The sequence below is a fragment of the Pogonomyrmex barbatus genome, unplaced genomic scaffold, assembly GCF_055798465.1.
Source record: "Pogonomyrmex barbatus isolate J1 unplaced genomic scaffold, ASM5579846v1 scaffold19, whole genome shotgun sequence".
In the NCBI taxonomy this organism is placed as follows: domain Eukaryota; kingdom Metazoa; phylum Arthropoda; class Insecta; order Hymenoptera; family Formicidae; genus Pogonomyrmex; species Pogonomyrmex barbatus.
The window spans coordinates 1,605,853-1,623,045 of NW_028297115.1; the positions used below are offsets into that span (position 1 = coordinate 1,605,853).

Consider the following 17,193-nt stretch of genomic DNA (forward strand, 5'->3'; position numbering starts at 1 on the left):
ATACTCGCCCGCGCGATTACCTTTCCCAAAAATTGTCCCTTGTAGTAGGCGTTTCCCTGCACAGGATCGACGACGTAGTCGCTCTCCTGCTCTCCCGCGGAGTTGTTCCAGGAGGACGTGGAGGGGCCCGGTTTCGCGACCCCGGCCATCCTCGGCAGCGAGACCGCCGCCGCATTGCCGAAGCGGCCGCCGTTCGTCGTCGAGGTGACGTTGCTGCCCGGCGTGGTGGTGGCCACGTTGCTGACCGACGTGGAGACGTCCTGGGTCGGGTTGTTGTCACCCCTCGAGGTTGACGGTTGCGCCGAGGAAGTCGCGTAGATTAACGTGGAGGTTGGAGTCGCGGTTTGCGCCTCCGCCGTGCCACCGCCGCCGCCACCACCGATGTCCTTGAGGAGGTCCGAGGGAACGACGGGGTAGACGACCTGTCTCGAAGACAGATCCACTTCCGAGGGTAGGGACGTGCCGTGCCTGCGGCTTCTTCGACGCACCAGGCTCTGCAGAGAGGCGGAGCCCTTGGAGAAGCCTTGGCGCGACCGGCCGTCCGGCACCGACCTGGTGCTGCCGGTTCCGGCCGAGTCGATCCTCCGCTTCGTGCATTCCGGCTCCGAGACGCCGGTGCGGATGGTCTCGTCGAACTCCTCGCGGTGCCTCGCTACGCGACAGGTCGCCGCCACCTCGGCGGCGCGCAGCTCGGCGCCGCACGTCATCTCCGACAGGAAGCCGCCGCGGCCGCTGCTCATCGTCACGTCGCGCGGCGTGACGCCCTGCACGTCGATCAAGCTCGGTGGCAACATCCCGACCACGACGAGCGGGATGAAGTGACCGTGAAGTCACCGTGTGTCTCGTTGATCCACTCGTTGAACTTGTCAAGTCGCTTCGCACTCGTCATCGGCTCGCCGAGAACACGTCGGCGGCCGTCGCGATTCGAAGGTTCTGCGAAAGGGATTTAAATCCCGGAACGTACTCGTATTCGACTACTCGACGAAAAGTCGCGGAGTACCGCAGTCGCGATGATTTACATCCTCTCCGGGAACAGTCGCCAGATCTCGTAGCCGGGGATGAAGCGCTCGGTGTCGTCATATCTGGGTCGATGAAGCGATACGGACGACAGTAGAACGATCCCAAGTTTCTTCAGCCGTCCTCATTGACGTCACGACGCCAACGCGTCGAATTGACACGCGTGTCCGATTCAGATTCAATAATCGCACGATTATTGCGAAACTCGCGCCGTCTCAATGAAACGACATTTCTACAAACGTCGTCTCGCACCGAGTGGCGACGAGGAGCAACGTCAGCTGAAGCGATTATCGACGTCGTCGCGTCCAGCATCCGTGCGGCGGCAACGCATAAATCGCGAGGTGTTGCGACGATTCGCTCTGTTAGACGACGAGAGATCCGTCCTTCTCTCTCGTCGAGCCCGTCGCTCGTGTCGCTCCTTCCATCACTATCAAGGTTGACACGTCACGTTTGTTTTTCGGAGCGAGACGAGCCAACCGTCCCACCCCCCCGATCAGCTCCGCGACGCACGTGCACCTCTGCGAACGAACAGTGGCGCTCGATAGTTGACACTCGTTTCTCCGTAATATTTCCGTAAAATTGTCCTTTGGGGGAGTGTCGCCAACCAGCACCGAATCAAAGCTTCACGGGGAATCGCCACCCCGCGACAGACCAGGAAGACCCTCCACCGATCGCGAGAAGTCCCTCGTCGAGAGCTTTCGCGTCACGTTGAAGTCGATTAGTCTTTTACAAATTTTTTTTTTTTAACACGCACCCTCGAAATATCCCGGTGATCTCACAGGTTGCTCTCGCAACGGTGGCTGGACTCCTCGCGCGAGTCTCGAATTCGCCCCCGCGGGCTCTCCTCGACGACACACACGGATTCATTCGCGACACTTCGACGAGCTCGCCTCGACTCATAACTCGTGTACGAGTCCGCTCGCCACTGTTCGTCGCCGCGCCGACCCGACGACCGACACCCTCTGCCCCCGCTCCTTCTGCCCCCACCGTAAACCGAGCCAGGGACGTGCGAAGTCGCGTCGGCGGAAGTCCCAAGAATTAAAGGGTGTCATCGATTTGTTCCTTTATCGTAGCTCCCGCGAAATTGATGCCGCCGATATTCGCTCTCCGTCGGCTCGCAGACATGGCGAAAATGAATTCTTTCGTATTTTCCCGTATTTTCATTCATATTTTATTCGTATTTTATTTGCGAATTCCTGGCTAAACAAAATATTGAACATGGAAAGAATAGTTTTGCTGAGGAATGTAAAAATTTGACTCGATACAGATTTGAAAAGTAATTTTGTTGGACTATCAAAATAATTATGTAAAAATTGGTCGCTAGAATATAAATAAATTTTGCAGCATTATTATCATGCCGAAATATCTTACATAATAATTTTGTTGAGCTGTCAAAATAATTATAGATTGTAAAAATTGCTTGCTGGAATGTAAACAAATTTTGCAGTATTATTATTATGTTGAAATATCCGATATTTTTTGATGACGTCACACAATTATTTTTCAAACTACATCTCAAATTTTTAAATTTTTCAGTAAAACCATTATTTCATGCGTATTTCCTACATGGAAAACAATTTTGCTGAAGGATCTAAAAATTTTATTAGATACAAAAATTTGTCAAATAATTTTATCGTAAAAATGAGTTACTAGAATATAAACAAATTTGCAGTAGTATTATTATCGTGCTGAAACATAACACGTAATAATTCTAGCGGCTAAACACATTTTTCAGACCTGTATCTGATCAAGTTTTTAAATTTTTCCGCAAAATTATTTATTGAAAAAAATAGTTTTGCAATCACAGCGAAAATTAGTTAGATGAAAAATTAGCTAAAACTGCAATACCGCATATGTTTTATATCTAGTCAATGAAGATGATAGAGACAGAATTTATATTTAAACAATTTGTCAAATTTAGCAAGATAGTCTCTCTATGGCATTCAGTCAGATAATAATCACTCACATTTCTAATAAAAATCACTGTACGATTTGGTGGATTATGCACTCTAAATTTTATGCAATCTACATTTTCTTGCATTATCACTAAATGTTGTCGCTACTTTATGTGTGATAGAATTTTCTAATATACAAATATAAAATTTTCTAATATACAAATAATAATACACAAATATAAAAACAGCGATACATTTTAATCGTAACATTTAGAATTATACCTAGATTAGCAAAAAACATTTTTTAAGTTATACCTGTTATAAAAGATAACTGTGTAACTTGGTATGAAATCTAAATTTTTTTGCATATATTGTTAAATGTTGCCGCTATAAATTCTACGTACGATAGACAATTTTCCAGCACTCTGATATATTTTAACTGTAACTGTTTTAAAATTCTAGCTGAATTAGCAAAACATTTTCGAGTGCACCTTTTATAAAAGTGATTGTCTGATTCAATTATAAAATTTAAATTTTCTTTTAGATCTTGTTAGATGTTGCTGCTATAAATTCTACATACGACAGACAATTTTCTTTCAACGCAGATACAAAAAAATAGCGACGTTACATACATTTTAACTGTAACATTTAGCATTCCAGCTAGCAAGGAGTCAACATTTTCCTCTTGAATGTTCTTTCCGTTCGACTTATAGAACGACCTCGTGGAGGGACGAATAACGATATTATCTGACATTACGTGGAGCGTAGTGTTAGATAAGAAAAAATTTGGGATGCAGCGGGACGCGGAGTAACGCCGTCGTCACGCCGTTCAATTTTTTTCGCGCGCGACAATGGGAGGAAGGGGGAGGAAATATTCGCGTATATTCGCTCGTCGAGGACTGAAAACGAACGTCTCCCATCTCCATATTATTGAGATACGCAAGTTGTCGCGTGCGAAACGTACGAAAGTAGAATGCGCTGCGTGTGCACTTGTGCCACTCGTGCCCCTCGTGGCGCTCGGTGTTGTGTGCACATAACAGCGATGGCGAAACGCTAAACACCGCTAAGAATTCTCCGTGCGCACCGTGAGAAAGCGCCGCATTGTTTCTGGGACAAGTGCGCACAGAGGGAAGGCGAGGAGAGAAGCCGCTCGGCTAAACGAGAGGAACAAAACCGCAAAGCTTATCGAAAGAGCCTAGAAAGAGCCTCCGTCGAAAGGAGGTAGATCAACGGACAATCGCGGCTGACAATCGCGAAAGTAAAGTCCACCATCTGTTAGAAAGCCCGAGAGATCTCCTTCTGAGTATAACCGAATGCTGGAAGCACTTCGATTAAGCAAAATCGTAAGTAGAATCGGTACGATTTCACACATCTCGCGTTGACGGACGGATCGGATTGTCACTGCGCTAGCTAGAACTTCGGCAAACAACGTATTCGGATTTGTTCGCATCGCAATAAAGACGAGTCTATCGCATACGTGCAAGCCGGGTGATAAGCGGGCGAAATGTCATTCGCTTTGGAAATCCTCGGCTGGATTCAAAAATCGGATCATGTGTAATCGTTCTCATCCTCCTGTCGCTCATCGAACGTCAAACAAGGATGAAACGATGCCTGGGTGGTGTCGTTCGGCTGTTACTTCTGAACGCACCCTCCCCCTCCCCCCCCTGTGTAAGGGATAGGGCACGATCGGAGTGCCCTCGAGTGCACGCGTCGCGTCGTGCGTAAATAAGATGGAACGATAAAATGCGAACGATCGTTCACGCGAAGGAATCGTAAAACCCCCGCACGCGTCTTTTTAACACCGAGAGCCGCTAGCCGGAGCGTGTCCGCCCTCGACCCTTTGAAATTCCCTTCCCCATTCCGTTCGTTATATTGCTGTAATAACAATATAAAATGAAAAATTGTCATTTTTTTGTTTGCTTAAAAAAAAAAAAAAACAGATTTTTAAAATGTTTATTGTCTAGTGCTAGAGCGACTATGATTAAGCTTCTAAAGCCTTTAAAACGCATAATTTTGCATCAAAAATATTACAATTCAAAAAGGATTGCTTTTAAGGTTCCTATTTACTCATCTCGAATTATAAAATCAGAAGCAAGAAAATATACAATAAAAATTCTTGCTTTATCATATTAAAATGGAAGTATATTTTAATAAAGCAATACTTATAATAGAAGCGACTTGTAAAATATATAAATTCTCCTTTTGTTTGTTAATTAATAAATAGCCATATATCTGAAATTATGCATAGCCAAAAACGAAATAAGCTAAGAATTCACAGCTATAACAACTGTCAAATTAATAATACATAGAAATAAAGAATATGATTTAATTTCTCCCCGAAATAAAAAGAGGTTTTAGTTTTTAGATATTTTATAAGTCTATTCTATTAATCGCAAATGTTGTTTTATTGAAAAATATTTCTATTTAAATATATTTTGCAAGAATTTTTATTGACTCTTTTTTCGCTTCTGACGTCACAATCTAAGCCAATAGCGGTGAGTGAACAGGAACTTTAAGGGTTATCTTTTACAGTTATTTTTATAATTATGCATTGAGTGAAGAGCTAATGATATTTTTATTCCATTATAATTAATTATAATATTATAAAAATGCATTTAAAAATATTATAAAATCTTAATGATTCGAAACATTTAAATTTATTTTCTAAAAAACTTTATTTTTTTGAGTTATATCTTCGTTGCAGCAAATGAAATATAAAAAAACAATAAAGAAATGTATGTGCAATCAAGAGTCAAGCTGTTGTTGATGCGCAAAAATATAAACATACTTATTCCATATTAGTGTTGGTCCACAATAGGTGATTTAAGCTTTAAGAAGTAAGAAATTGATCAATTATAATCGAATATGAAAGGAATAATCGACTATGATTGGTCAATTTCTTATGACTTAAAGATTAAATACTTATTGTGAACCGACACTTAAGAAACAAAGTGCATAATTGTAGTAAATCAAATCGAATGTTTTAACTCTTTAACTTTAATTTTCCAACCATTCTCAACAGAATTAAATAAAATCCAATGATATAATCATACCAATGGTAAAATCCTGTAATATAAAGACCAGCCATATCAGATCGATGTAGGAAATGTATCATTGATATGATTTTATCTTGGATTTCATCGATAATGGCTCGAAAATAAGCCGAAACGTTACGATTTTATTACAATTGTGTCTTTCAATTATTACTTAATGTGACGTAATATGACGTACATACGTTTAGTAGATTTTTCGCGCACCGATAATAGCGCTCGATTTCTCACACTGTCCCTACATTTTTTGTTGTCCCTACATTTCCTCCGAATACATTTTATCGATATATATATATATATATATATATATAAAAGTTCAATCGCGAAGGCTCCCGGCTAGCAACTTCGTACGTCCCTGCCTCCTGACTATTCGCTTCGTTGTCCCCGTGTCCAATCTGCCGTCTCCTTCACGCTCGTTCGTCCCGATTGCACTTTCTCTTTCCTTCTTCTCTCCCTCGTGCTCGGCTTGGCGCGGCGCGGCGCTCCGGCCGCCGTCAAGCCGTGGAACACGCATCGTTCCGTCATGCGTATTCGGTCATTCACACACGGTATACCTGTTCCAACATTTGAGATGCACACTCTAAGTGCGTATCTAAATATAGGAGCGAGAATAGAAAAGGACGACAGGCGCGCGCTATACCCGGTCGCTTGACTTTCGGTGGAGGCGCGGCGCGCCTGGAATGAATGAGGAGCTCTCGAGGAGCTCATGCTCGCGATCTCGCGAGCTGGAAACGAGATCGAAAATTACGTTCGCCCCAGGTGTCTGCTCGGCGGCGTTTTCGTACGGCGCACTCGGAACGAATCGTTAATCATTCATGTATATATACGGAGAACGGATTGAATGAACGGAGTGTCGAAAGAGCTGACGTATCGTACGACTCACTGTCGTGGCATTTTAGATCGTGTTACCCGCATCGTCCGTTCGAACCGTCCGCGATTCAAGTTCGCTGAATTGGAAGCAGCCGATTACCGTCGCTTTTAATGACGTTACTAAAGCCATGTCAGCTTTGCATTCCAGAAGAAAGAGCTCTCCACAATTGCGATAGATAAAATTGAAAACAATTTTAAACAATACGATGTAATATCCTCAGCTAAGTTTCAAACAACAGAACAGAGAATGAAGAGGGTAATCACTCGGCGAACTTGATCTTAGGAGTCTGCTAATTTTTCTTTTATTGAATTTATATATATATATATATATATATATATATATATATATATATATGTATATATATATATATATATATATATATATAAATTCGTTAAAATTAATTGCTTATATCGCATATAGTTTGTTTGCGTAGTTTTTTTTTTTTTTTAATTTAAATATGATAAATATTTTGAAACTTTATGATAAATGTCCAGGTGCGACTGAACAAACTCTGAGAGTTGAAGTTGCGACGCGAATTCTTACATATTTTATGTCTGGTATTTTATTTCCGCGAATTCAATTACTTGCACTACAGCAGCATTAATGCACAAAAGCAAATATGAAATATCTAAAATGCAATGGTATAATTCCATATACAGATTTTGCAACTATATTGTAGCAACAACATTGCTGCAAAGTTTGTCTTGTGCGGGATATATTATTTCTTAGATGATGAAATCATTAACACATATTCCGCTAAATAATACGGCAAGCTCATTATTCGCTATATAATCACTTGACACGTTTATGTACTTTTCACACTTCAATAAATTCAATGTATCTAATAGCGCTTACTACTAGTATATGCCTTAACCCCGGTGTGGCCGGGGTAATTTGCTGTTAAGTTCCTATTTGGAACAAATACGAATGGGAAGTAAAGAACGCGACTCCGAAAGACTCGAGGTTCGATCTCTGTCTGAAATCTATAATTAGTCATCGTCGCCGTCGTCGCTCGATAGAGTTCCATTACTCCCGTCGGAAGCAGGACGAACAGCCCGGGAGCCGCGTCGGGGGAGGGGGAGCGGGGGGGAGGAGGCGCGGGAAGGGACGCTCTCGCTTCTCTGGAAATAGCATCGGGCAAGTGCGACGGGCGCGAATGAGACAAGTGCGGTGAGAGATATGGGGGCGCACCTGGTCGGTGCACCTCCGCCGAGCGAAATTCCACCTAGCCGCGCGAATGCGGCCCGACGCCGTGTCCCGCGCGTGGCAAACAACGACGGGAATGAGGCAGCGCGACCTGTCGTCGGGTCGCGTACTACTCTCAAGGAATTCGTCCTACAAACGAGCCTGAGCGGCGCGACGACGGCGGCGGCGGCGGCGGCGGCGGCGGCGGCGACGGCGACGGCGGCCAGGCGCGATCGCCCGACGCGTAGTACGCGAACAGCTGGTCGACGGCGATGGACGACGACGGAGTTTCGGCGTAGCGTAGCGTAGCGTGGTGTGACGCTTCGACGCATCGACGACGATCGGGGCAGATCGGGCGATCGATGACGTTGCAGAAATCTACTGCGTTGGGAACTCGCGAGATCCCCGAATCCAGAGAGGCGACGTCGTGACCGACGTAGAGACCGCTGATAAAATAAGAGAGAGAGAGAGAGAGAGAGAGAGAGAGAGGGGGGGGGGGAGGCGGCGATCTTGGAGTCTTCTGGCTGCTCGCGTCACGAATGTTTTTGCTCGCCAGGGACCTAACCTACTTCACGGACACGGCGCTCGAACGATAACGCACACTCCGGCGGGTGCGAGTTTCCACGCGCGCAATATCGCCGCGCGCTATCGGCCCCGGCGGCGATACGATGACTTCATTCTCTCGCGTCGCAGCCACTTCCTTGTTCCTTTGTCAGTACCGTCGTGACGCCCGCGCGCCCCGAACGTAATCTATACGACGTTTTTGCATTCGCCGTTTTGCAGGACGCGGCACACTTGGTCACACGGCCACGGCCACGAGGACATCTCCGGAGGCGCGGCCTCGACTCCGGTTGATCCTCTGCGACCCTTCGGCATCGCAGCGACCGCGAAGATGCTTCAGCGACGAGACCGTGGCGGAAGACGTGACGGTTTCCCTGTGACGTACCACCTTGCTGATAGCGCGCAAGATGAACTCGCTGCTGAAGATGTCGATCGTGGGCAACAAGAGGAACCTGCTGGTCCGGGACTCCCTGCAGAAACAGCTCAACACGAGCGTCATGGAGATGCAGAGCGCGCCGGGGGTCGCCGACGACGGCGTTGTCGGCAACTGCGACGAGAGCATGACCCTGTGCTCCATCCTGGAGGCTATATTTCTGCACGGCTTGAAGGACAGTCTGTTGAATCGGGTGACGGAGGCTCTCAGTGGCCCCGACTTCGATGCCATGCCGCAGCCAAGCTTCTGGGGCCCGCTGTTGGTATTCTCGCATCGTCAAATCATAGATCAGATCCAGGCGTTAAGCCAAGTCACCACAGAAGTCGGATATTGCCGAGCGTGGATACGACTGGCCCTGAACGAGGGTCTGTTAGCTAGCTACTTTTGCGCCATAAGGAGGGAAAATTCGGCCCTGAAGCCGTATTACAATCGGTCGGCCTACATCAGGGATGTCGATCTCGTCGAGGTCGCCCAGAGATTGATCGAAAATTTGGATTACGTGCGATTCGAGTTAGCTTGCAACAGCAGCCTTTTAAACTTCTGGTCGTCCACCCCTCTGCTCATAGCCGGTATATGGTCCCCGCCGATGAAGTCCTGTCCCATATTCAGCGCTGTGGATATCGCCAAGACGATAAACAGCGAGCCCGCCGATAACTTCGACGAAGTCGAGACCGCGAGTTCCATTGGCAGCTCCATTGGAATAGGATCCTTCACCTCCACGCAGTCCGTCTTTAATAACGTGACCTCCATCACGGAAGACGAGGCGCTGAAAATCATTTTGGCTAAAGAACAACGATCCAACGACGTTATCCAACAGTTGCACAACAATTCTGCGGCGAGTGCCGTAGCGAGCGGCGCGCAAGAAGACGATACGATGAAGAACCGAGAAGAGGATGAGATACGACAAATGTCAAATGGCAATGCGGAAAATAAGAATACGGATAACGTATTCGCCGTTGATACGGAGGATCCGTTGTTGCGAGATGTTCCGAGAGACAACGAAGTCGTTAATGATACCACCGCGGCCACCACAGTCGGCAATTCATTAATAGGAAAGTTAGGATGGTCAACCTCGTTCGAAGACTGCCAGTCTTCTTTGACTTCACCTTCTGTGATATCTCACGGATCAGGCGCGGATGCACCTCGCACACCCGGCGATGGTCCTACGTACGACGCCCTCATCCAGAGTTATCAGATCGCTGGGAGTAGCTCGGTGTCGGATCTGCAAGAATTCCTGAAGAGATATCCGAAGAGAGAGACCGTTGAGGAGGAATCCAAGGCTCAGCCTGAACCGAAGGTAATGCTGATAAATATTTTTGAAATTTCATCTTATGCGATTTCGCTCGATTTGTTCAACGATTCGACGATTATAATTCGTGGATTTCTGTTTTCCAGGCTGTGATAAATTTCGACGAGCAATTAGGTAACATCCCGAGGGAAAAAGGTTTGGACATACAAAATTATAGTTGTTTCGATTGCGGTTACGCGATCGGGATGACCTTCTCCAAGGCGCACGTCTGCGCATACTCGGGCAATTATTATTGTTTAAAGTGCATGGCCGAGGGGCAGTATCTCATACCGTCGCGTATGATTCACAACTGGGACTTGAAGCAATATCCCATTAGCCGAAAAGCCGCTTCGTATCTGGAAGGCAAGCCCGCTCTGATGGACCTGAAGATCTTGAACCCGCGGATTTACATGGCCGTAGACACTATGGCGCAATTGCAATCCTTGCGGATCCAATTGAACTTGCTGAGAGCGTATTTGTTCACGTGTCGCGAACCCATTATCGAATCGCTGCAGAAAAAGGTCGCCCCGAGGGACTACCTGTACGAACACGTTCACCAATATTCCATTACCGACCTCCTCGATATCCCCAATGGCATCCTCGCGCAGCAACTTCAAAAAGTCGTTGAATTTGCAAGGAATCATGTAATAAATTGTTGGCTCTGCAGTCAGAAGGGTTTTATATGCGAAGTATGTAACGATACGAAAGTCATTTATCCTTTTGACATGGAGTCTACATTTCGGGTAAGCAGCGCATTTTCTTTGTCTTTGTCTATTTCCCTTTCCGTTTAATGTGAGCCTAATTTTACGACGAGCGTTTTATTTCCAGTGTGGAGCATGCAACGCCGTATTTCACGCGGATTGTTTAAATGCCAGTAAACCGTGCCCCAAATGTGAACGCAGACGTAAACGGATGGACATGCCTCTTTTAGATATGGGATGTACAGATCTGCCGAACAGCAGTGAATCGCCTCCGTTTGATACGAATTAATATGTACCATTGTTTCGTTAACATTAACAATCTTTTAATACTTCTACAGTATTCTTTGTGAAATTTGCATTTTAATTTTACGGCAGTCCTCGAAAATTACGAATCTCATATCTGATTTTCTCGTGTAAATATCTGTATAATGTGCATAAAAGTATAGGGAAGTGTAACATAATTTCTGTCAGTTCTCCGAATAATATACTACTACAATCTGATATTTTGATGTAATTTAAAAAAAAAAAACATTTGTACATTACGAGACTGACATACACAGCTTTCCATATAAATACGCAAAAACACGTATTATATAATAGAGACGTTTATTATAATTCTATGTACAAAAGTAGTAAAATATATGAAATCATTTATTTACCATCTATCGCTATATTTATTATATTTAATACTGTTGCTCTATTTATGTAATTTAATAAATTGACATGCTTTATAAGATTGAATTTATACTTGACATGTCTCTGTACCTCGTGGCACATGGTCTAAAAAGATATCTAAGAACTTTTTATACAATATTGCAATTAACGAACAATTTCTCTTCAATATGATTTCTATATAATAGTTGTATAATAAATCATATATATGTATATGTATGTATGTATATAAATACAATAGAATTTTCTAATCTATTCTGTGACATATAAGGCACATTCTATTACTCTTGTCAAATGGCCTTGTGATCTTTTATGATCATAAGTCGTAAAATTAGAGAGCTCTTTATATATATTTCATTACAATTTTCACTTATATATAAAAATATTTATACAGCTTATATAAAATCCACAAAGTTAAAATTATTTTCCAGGTACCTATGTGATTAATATGCTTTAAATATAAAAGTAATTACGAATCTAACAATGAAAAGCTTAATTGTCAGTAGTGAATAGTAAAATGTTAAATCATGATCATGATAAGATAATACGAAGATATGAAAATATGTCATGTTGATTTTATAATTACTCTGTTTTGAATTTGCTAGTTAAGAAATGTTTATTTTTGTGATATTTGTTTAGGTTTTTAAAGATTGTAATTGTTTTAAAAGAATATACTTAAATTTGGAATTATTGAAAAAACTATTTTAATAATTAATATTATAAATTTCTCTCAATTTTTTTGATTTATATGTATATGCATATATTATGCCTCAAATATAAATATCAATGTCAAGGGAGAATACTTTGTCAAATAATTCATATTAAAAATAGACTTTCTTATATAAGATTATACTAATTATTATAAAGATTATATTAATAATGTTGACGTGAATTAGAGCCAATATAAAAATGAATTGTAATGATTAACAAAATTTTCTTATCGATATACGCATTGTATGTCATAGCAAACGAGATCGGAGTGTGTTAGCATATAATATATACATATAATTATGTTAATATTATCCTACATTGATACACCATTTAGAAATTGACAAGCCTAATATCAATTTTGTGCCAATCAAAAAGATGCCAATGTGTAGGATTAAAAATAGTTTGGAATTTTTTTTTATAAAAAATGTCTTGTAAATAATACTAATCATTCTTACAAGTATTTGTACTACCTCCGAGACGGCAAACTTGAAATATCACGCTTGTAATGATATTACAGTTTTGTCGTTCCTACGTTTTGATTCTTAAAGTACTGTGACATGAGTTCAACTCACCAATTTTTACATTGATAATTCCTTCCGTGCATTTTATGCAGGATTAATGCAAGGTCTTGGGAAAATATGCCGAAGGTAAAATGGGTTTGTCGGATAATCCTGCTCGTCTCAATCCACCCTGCAAGCCAACATTTGCAGTTTTCGTTTTTGTACCATTCGAGATCACAGCTGGACCATTGTTATTTTCTATTATAGCTGGTGCCGATGTTGAAGCTGGTGGATTTCCTGATATTTTATTAAACGAATTGAAACGGTCCATAGGCGTGCTAGTGCTCGAGATCAAGGGGCTCTTGTTAAAAGTGGTTAATCCCACTGAACTTTCCGTTACACCGACACCCATCGATCGTGCTGTCGTACGAGTGGTCTGGTTAATGTTTGGATTTTGCACGATTGGATTCTTCATCGGTAATCCCGATAACGTGCTGGGCTGTGTCGTGCTGGGCGCGGGCGTGCGTGTTTCATATCGGTTAGGAAATAATTTATTTGTTCTAGGTAACGTTAGCGGAACGGAGGATGAAATCGTAACTGGAGCTGGTGTAATAGCGCTTTGTGACTGATTGTCTGCCAATCTTCGATTCAGCCAGCTAATTACTGTAAAAGAAAGATAAAAGATAAAATGTATTGATTTTCTATCGTACACATTTTTATCGACCAAGATAATAAAACGGTCTTACCGTTATCATTATTCTTTATGATCTTTTCTTTTTCCTCCAATTGTTGTTGCAAAGTTTTTATCTGTTCTTTTAAATTATCCACTTCACTCTTTGCATCTTTCGCATCTTTGACAAGACCCTCCATTTTGATTTCTAATTGGCCAACTTCTTTCTGTTTGGAATCTAACAATCTTTCTTGTTCGAGTGCTATGCTCGTTCTTAATTTCAACTTGGATTTGGTTGAGGCGAGTTCGTTTTGTAACTTAGTTAAGATTTCATTGGCTTTTACTAGTTCGTCGCTTAGACTCCTCAAAGAGTTTTGTTTGCGTTGCAACTGACTGTCTCTTTCAGTTAAAAGATCTTCCAAATGTTGTTTTTGTTCTTTACCTGATTTAAGCATTTCGAGGTGTTTGTTAATAATCACTGTTTTGTCTTTTAATTCTTGTTCAAGTACAGCTACTTTTGTACGTAAACTATTAACTGTTTTATCTTTATCATGATAATCCACATCCAATTTTGAATTTTGCTTCTTAAGTAGTGCCAAATCTCGTTCGGCAATATTAAGTTCTTTCTCGAGATTCTGCAATTGTTTCACTTGCTCCATATTTGTAGCTTCTAAAAAAGATTGTTTATCTTTATATGTCATGTTTTGTGTTCGTAACTCGGCAAGTTCTGTGTGTAATTGTTTCACAGTTTCAGCATGCCTCTGTTCAACTTCCATTTTCTCTTTTTCACTCTGTCGTTGCCATTCCAGTCGCGCTTGTGCCAATCTAAAAGATGTTAATACATAAATATTTATTAATTTAAATCATAAGATTTAAATAAAAATAAAATCTGACAACATTAAGATTTTCGTGTACTGTGTATGTGTGGTATGTGTGTAAAATCAATATTAATTTATAATATATCTTAAAAATATACCTGTCTTTTTCTATATTTATTTGCTGTGATGAATTAAATTGTATCTGATTTTTTTCAGTTAGGTATTTTTGCTCCATCTGTTCCAATTCTTTTGTTTTTGTTTCCAGCTTGTTTGTCAAATCGTTCAATCTAGTCTCCAAACTAACTGCATCTTTATTTTGTTGTGAAAGATTTTCTTTCAACTGCTTAATCTTCATTGCCATGTGTGTTTTCAAATCTGAATCACTTGCGGGTGATATGTTTAAACTCAAGTGGCAGAGATGTTTGAAATTATTTGTTTCCACAAGCTTGAAATTCCAATCTCCAGTCTCTTCTGCTAACAACAGAAGAAACTTTGGTGGAGTCTTTGACAACTGACTTATTCCTGGAATGTGACATTGCTCCAACAAACATATTAATTGAGTAGCAAAGTTATCAAAATCAACCAGCAGACCTTGCTGCGCTTTTAACACTTTAAAATCATCTTCAGTAATAAATAAAGAATAGAGAAAACATGGATCGTCATCGTCAGCCAGCATAACACATAAACTCTGAAAAGGAAAGCATATCAGAAACATTTTTATCCAGCAAAAAATACTGGGATAATTGAAAAAAAAATTGCCCCAATGACATTTCAAATATAGATATAGAATAAAAAAAGAGAACACAGCTAAAGTTTGTATATATCAAAGTCATCCAGTCCTGAGGGGAGGACTCAGAAAGTTACCTTGCGGCAGACTGGACTGATGCCAGCGTGAATCTCGACGTTGACTCTGAGATCCCGTTGGCGTTCCTCTTTATGCTGCGGCTTGATGTAAATCCTCTGCACCTTCGTGTAGAGAATCTCGACATTGTTCAGCTGCAGGCCCGAGTCGGTAGTCGTCGTGCCGCCTGCTATACTGTTGAGATAGTTCATCGTTTGATCGCGCTCTCGGCAAGCACTTGTCGCAGACCTCGCCTCGCTCGCCGCGTCTCATTTGTCGATGTTGCGGAAAATCCGGCCCGAAACGCGCCCTCGAAAGCGATATATATGCGAATATTCACGAGCCGCTCCGCCTCGCTCGCATCGCGCGACACGCAAATAAACGCACGCGTATCAGAGACGCGTATATACGGCGCTTGGTGCCGCCATCTTGACGGCACGCGTTGCTACTAACTTCACTCCGGATTCACTTGACGCAAAACGCAAGTCAAGATCGCGATCGCCCTTTTTTTCACATTCACGATCACAGATTTTCCATTTCGAGAGATCGCAGGCGCGACGATCGGTGATTTCGAAAGGATAAACAGGCTCACGGAAGCACGGAACAGAGAACATCGCGAAGATATCGATCACGATATTTATTCTTCTTCCCGTTTAAATTCATTCCCTTTAAGCGCTCCAACCGCCATGACGCATAGCGTTGCGTTTGAACGGTACGTTATTATTTCAAATAAAATTCGTGTAAAATTGAAATCTCGTTGACGAAAGTTACATGATATTCCGAAATAGAAGTCATCCGCGCCGTTGCGACTTCATTTTATTCTTAGTTGAATAATTATTGACCATTATTGACGTAATGGATTGACGTTCAAACGACTTCAAAGGAGCCTTTTCATACCGACATACTCGACATTTATTTTCATTTCATTTGTTAAAATAGATCACGTAATCAAAACCATGATCATTCAAATTCTACTATTCTGCATCCATTTTTATCACATAATTCTATTTTGATGTTAAAAAGGAGCGTCGAGCGTCAATATGAATTTATTTTATGAATACCAAAAATACCAAGGATATTAATTTATGCCCGATGCTCATTTTTAGTAACAAAATAGATCACGTGATTAAAGCTGACGCAGAATCGTGAAGTTTGAATGGTCACTTTTGATCACGTGATATATTTTGACGCTAAAAATGCGCGTTAAACGTCAGCATGAAGAGGCACCTTAAGAATCATCCTTTGCTCTGCAGCGTATGTTGATTCGCGATATTGAATTAACCGAATGGAAAAGTAAACATTTAAATTTCCTGTTATTTCAAGTTATTTCAACCTGTTATTTCTTCAACTAAAAAACTATATAGTTGGATAGTGGACATTATTAGATAGAATGAGACAAATTACGTCGGATATCGCGACATCTCGATATAGAAACGACCGAAATTCGTCGAAATTCGTCTTTATTTTGAGCGTCGGTGCTGCGATGTTAACGAACGACCGGTTGAAGAAGCGCGTCTTGCTATTCGCGGTCCTGTCCTTCGGCGCGCGGCGGTAGCCGAGCACTTTGCCTTCCCGCGCGATCCCGCGAGCTCGCGTCCGATTGGCCGGCGGCCGCCGCCGCGGCCAATGGTCACGCCGGCCGGAACGGTGACGTAGGGGTTTAAAGCGCCGTAAGAGCCGAGTTGCGCCCGCGGTCGCCATGCCATGCGGCGGTCCCGCGATTGACAGGCTCGTTTGCGCGGTCGAGCGTGGCTCCTTCGTCGACGAGGGAGGAAAAACGGTCGTGGACGTCGCCGACGCGCGCCGACGGACGGCGTCGCGACGCCGTGGTGCCGCGTAAGTGGGTGTGTCGTTGCTGCGTACGTCCGCCGTGAATCTCCTGTGGCGATACAACGGCGCCCGCTCCCGCGCCTTGACGACCGTTGGCGGTCGAGGAGGTTCGAACATGACGTCGGTCGAGCAATGCGAGGGAGGACACGT

At 42.8% G+C, this 17,193-nt stretch overlaps 4 protein-coding genes across 7 annotated transcripts in view; 2 read left to right on the forward strand and 2 right to left on the reverse strand.

Annotated features, from left to right (window-relative positions):
• Positions 1–2,087, reverse strand: part of LOC105429329 (serine/threonine-protein kinase PLK1) — a 24,410-nt gene extending 22,323 nt beyond the window's left edge. The window contains exon 1 of the mRNA XM_089075590.1: positions 21–2,087. Within this exon, the coding sequence (XP_088931716.1) occupies positions 21–794 (774 nt within the window). The 5' untranslated portion in view covers positions 795–2,087. The remainder of the gene's footprint in view (positions 1–20) is intronic.
• Positions 2,088–8,060: 5,973 nt separating this feature from the next.
• On the forward strand, positions 8,061–11,662 carry Plekhm1 (Pleckstrin homology and RUN domain containing M1). Of its 2 annotated transcripts, XM_011642231.2 has the most exons (4): positions 8,061–8,729; positions 8,802–10,309; positions 10,408–11,043; positions 11,129–11,662. In XM_011642231.2, exons 2-4 carry the CDS (start codon positions 8,987–8,989, stop codon positions 11,288–11,290), a joined length of 2,121 nt encoding a protein of 706 aa, XP_011640533.2. In that variant the 5' UTR covers positions 8,061–8,729; positions 8,802–8,986; the 3' UTR covers positions 11,291–11,662. The 2 variants fall into 2 exon arrangements, with proteins under 2 accessions (XP_011640533.2, XP_011640532.2); XM_011642230.2 differs by having other exon boundaries at positions 8,061–10,309.
• Sas-6 (Spindle assembly abnormal 6) lies at positions 11,591–15,991 on the reverse strand. The gene is made up of 4 exons (XM_011642232.3): positions 15,237–15,991; positions 14,531–15,060; positions 13,631–14,379; positions 11,591–13,547 (listed from the first exon to the last, which is right to left on the reverse strand). The coding sequence occupies exons 1-4, from the start codon at positions 15,423–15,425 to the stop codon at positions 13,000–13,002; spliced, it is 2,016 nt and encodes a 671-aa protein (XP_011640534.1). The 5' UTR covers positions 15,426–15,991; the 3' UTR covers positions 11,591–12,999.
• An 881-nt stretch (positions 15,992–16,872) lies between these two features.
• The window catches only part of Ipk1 (Inositol phosphate kinase 1), a 102,341-nt gene continuing 102,020 nt past the window's right edge, over positions 16,873–17,193 (forward strand). For all 3 annotated transcript variants that reach the window (XM_011642234.3, XM_089075627.1, XM_089075625.1), the window contains exon 1: positions 16,873–17,191. In XM_011642234.3, the coding sequence (XP_011640536.2) occupies positions 17,159–17,191 (33 nt within the window). In that variant the 5' untranslated portion in view covers positions 16,873–17,158. The remainder of the gene's footprint in view (positions 17,192–17,193) is intronic.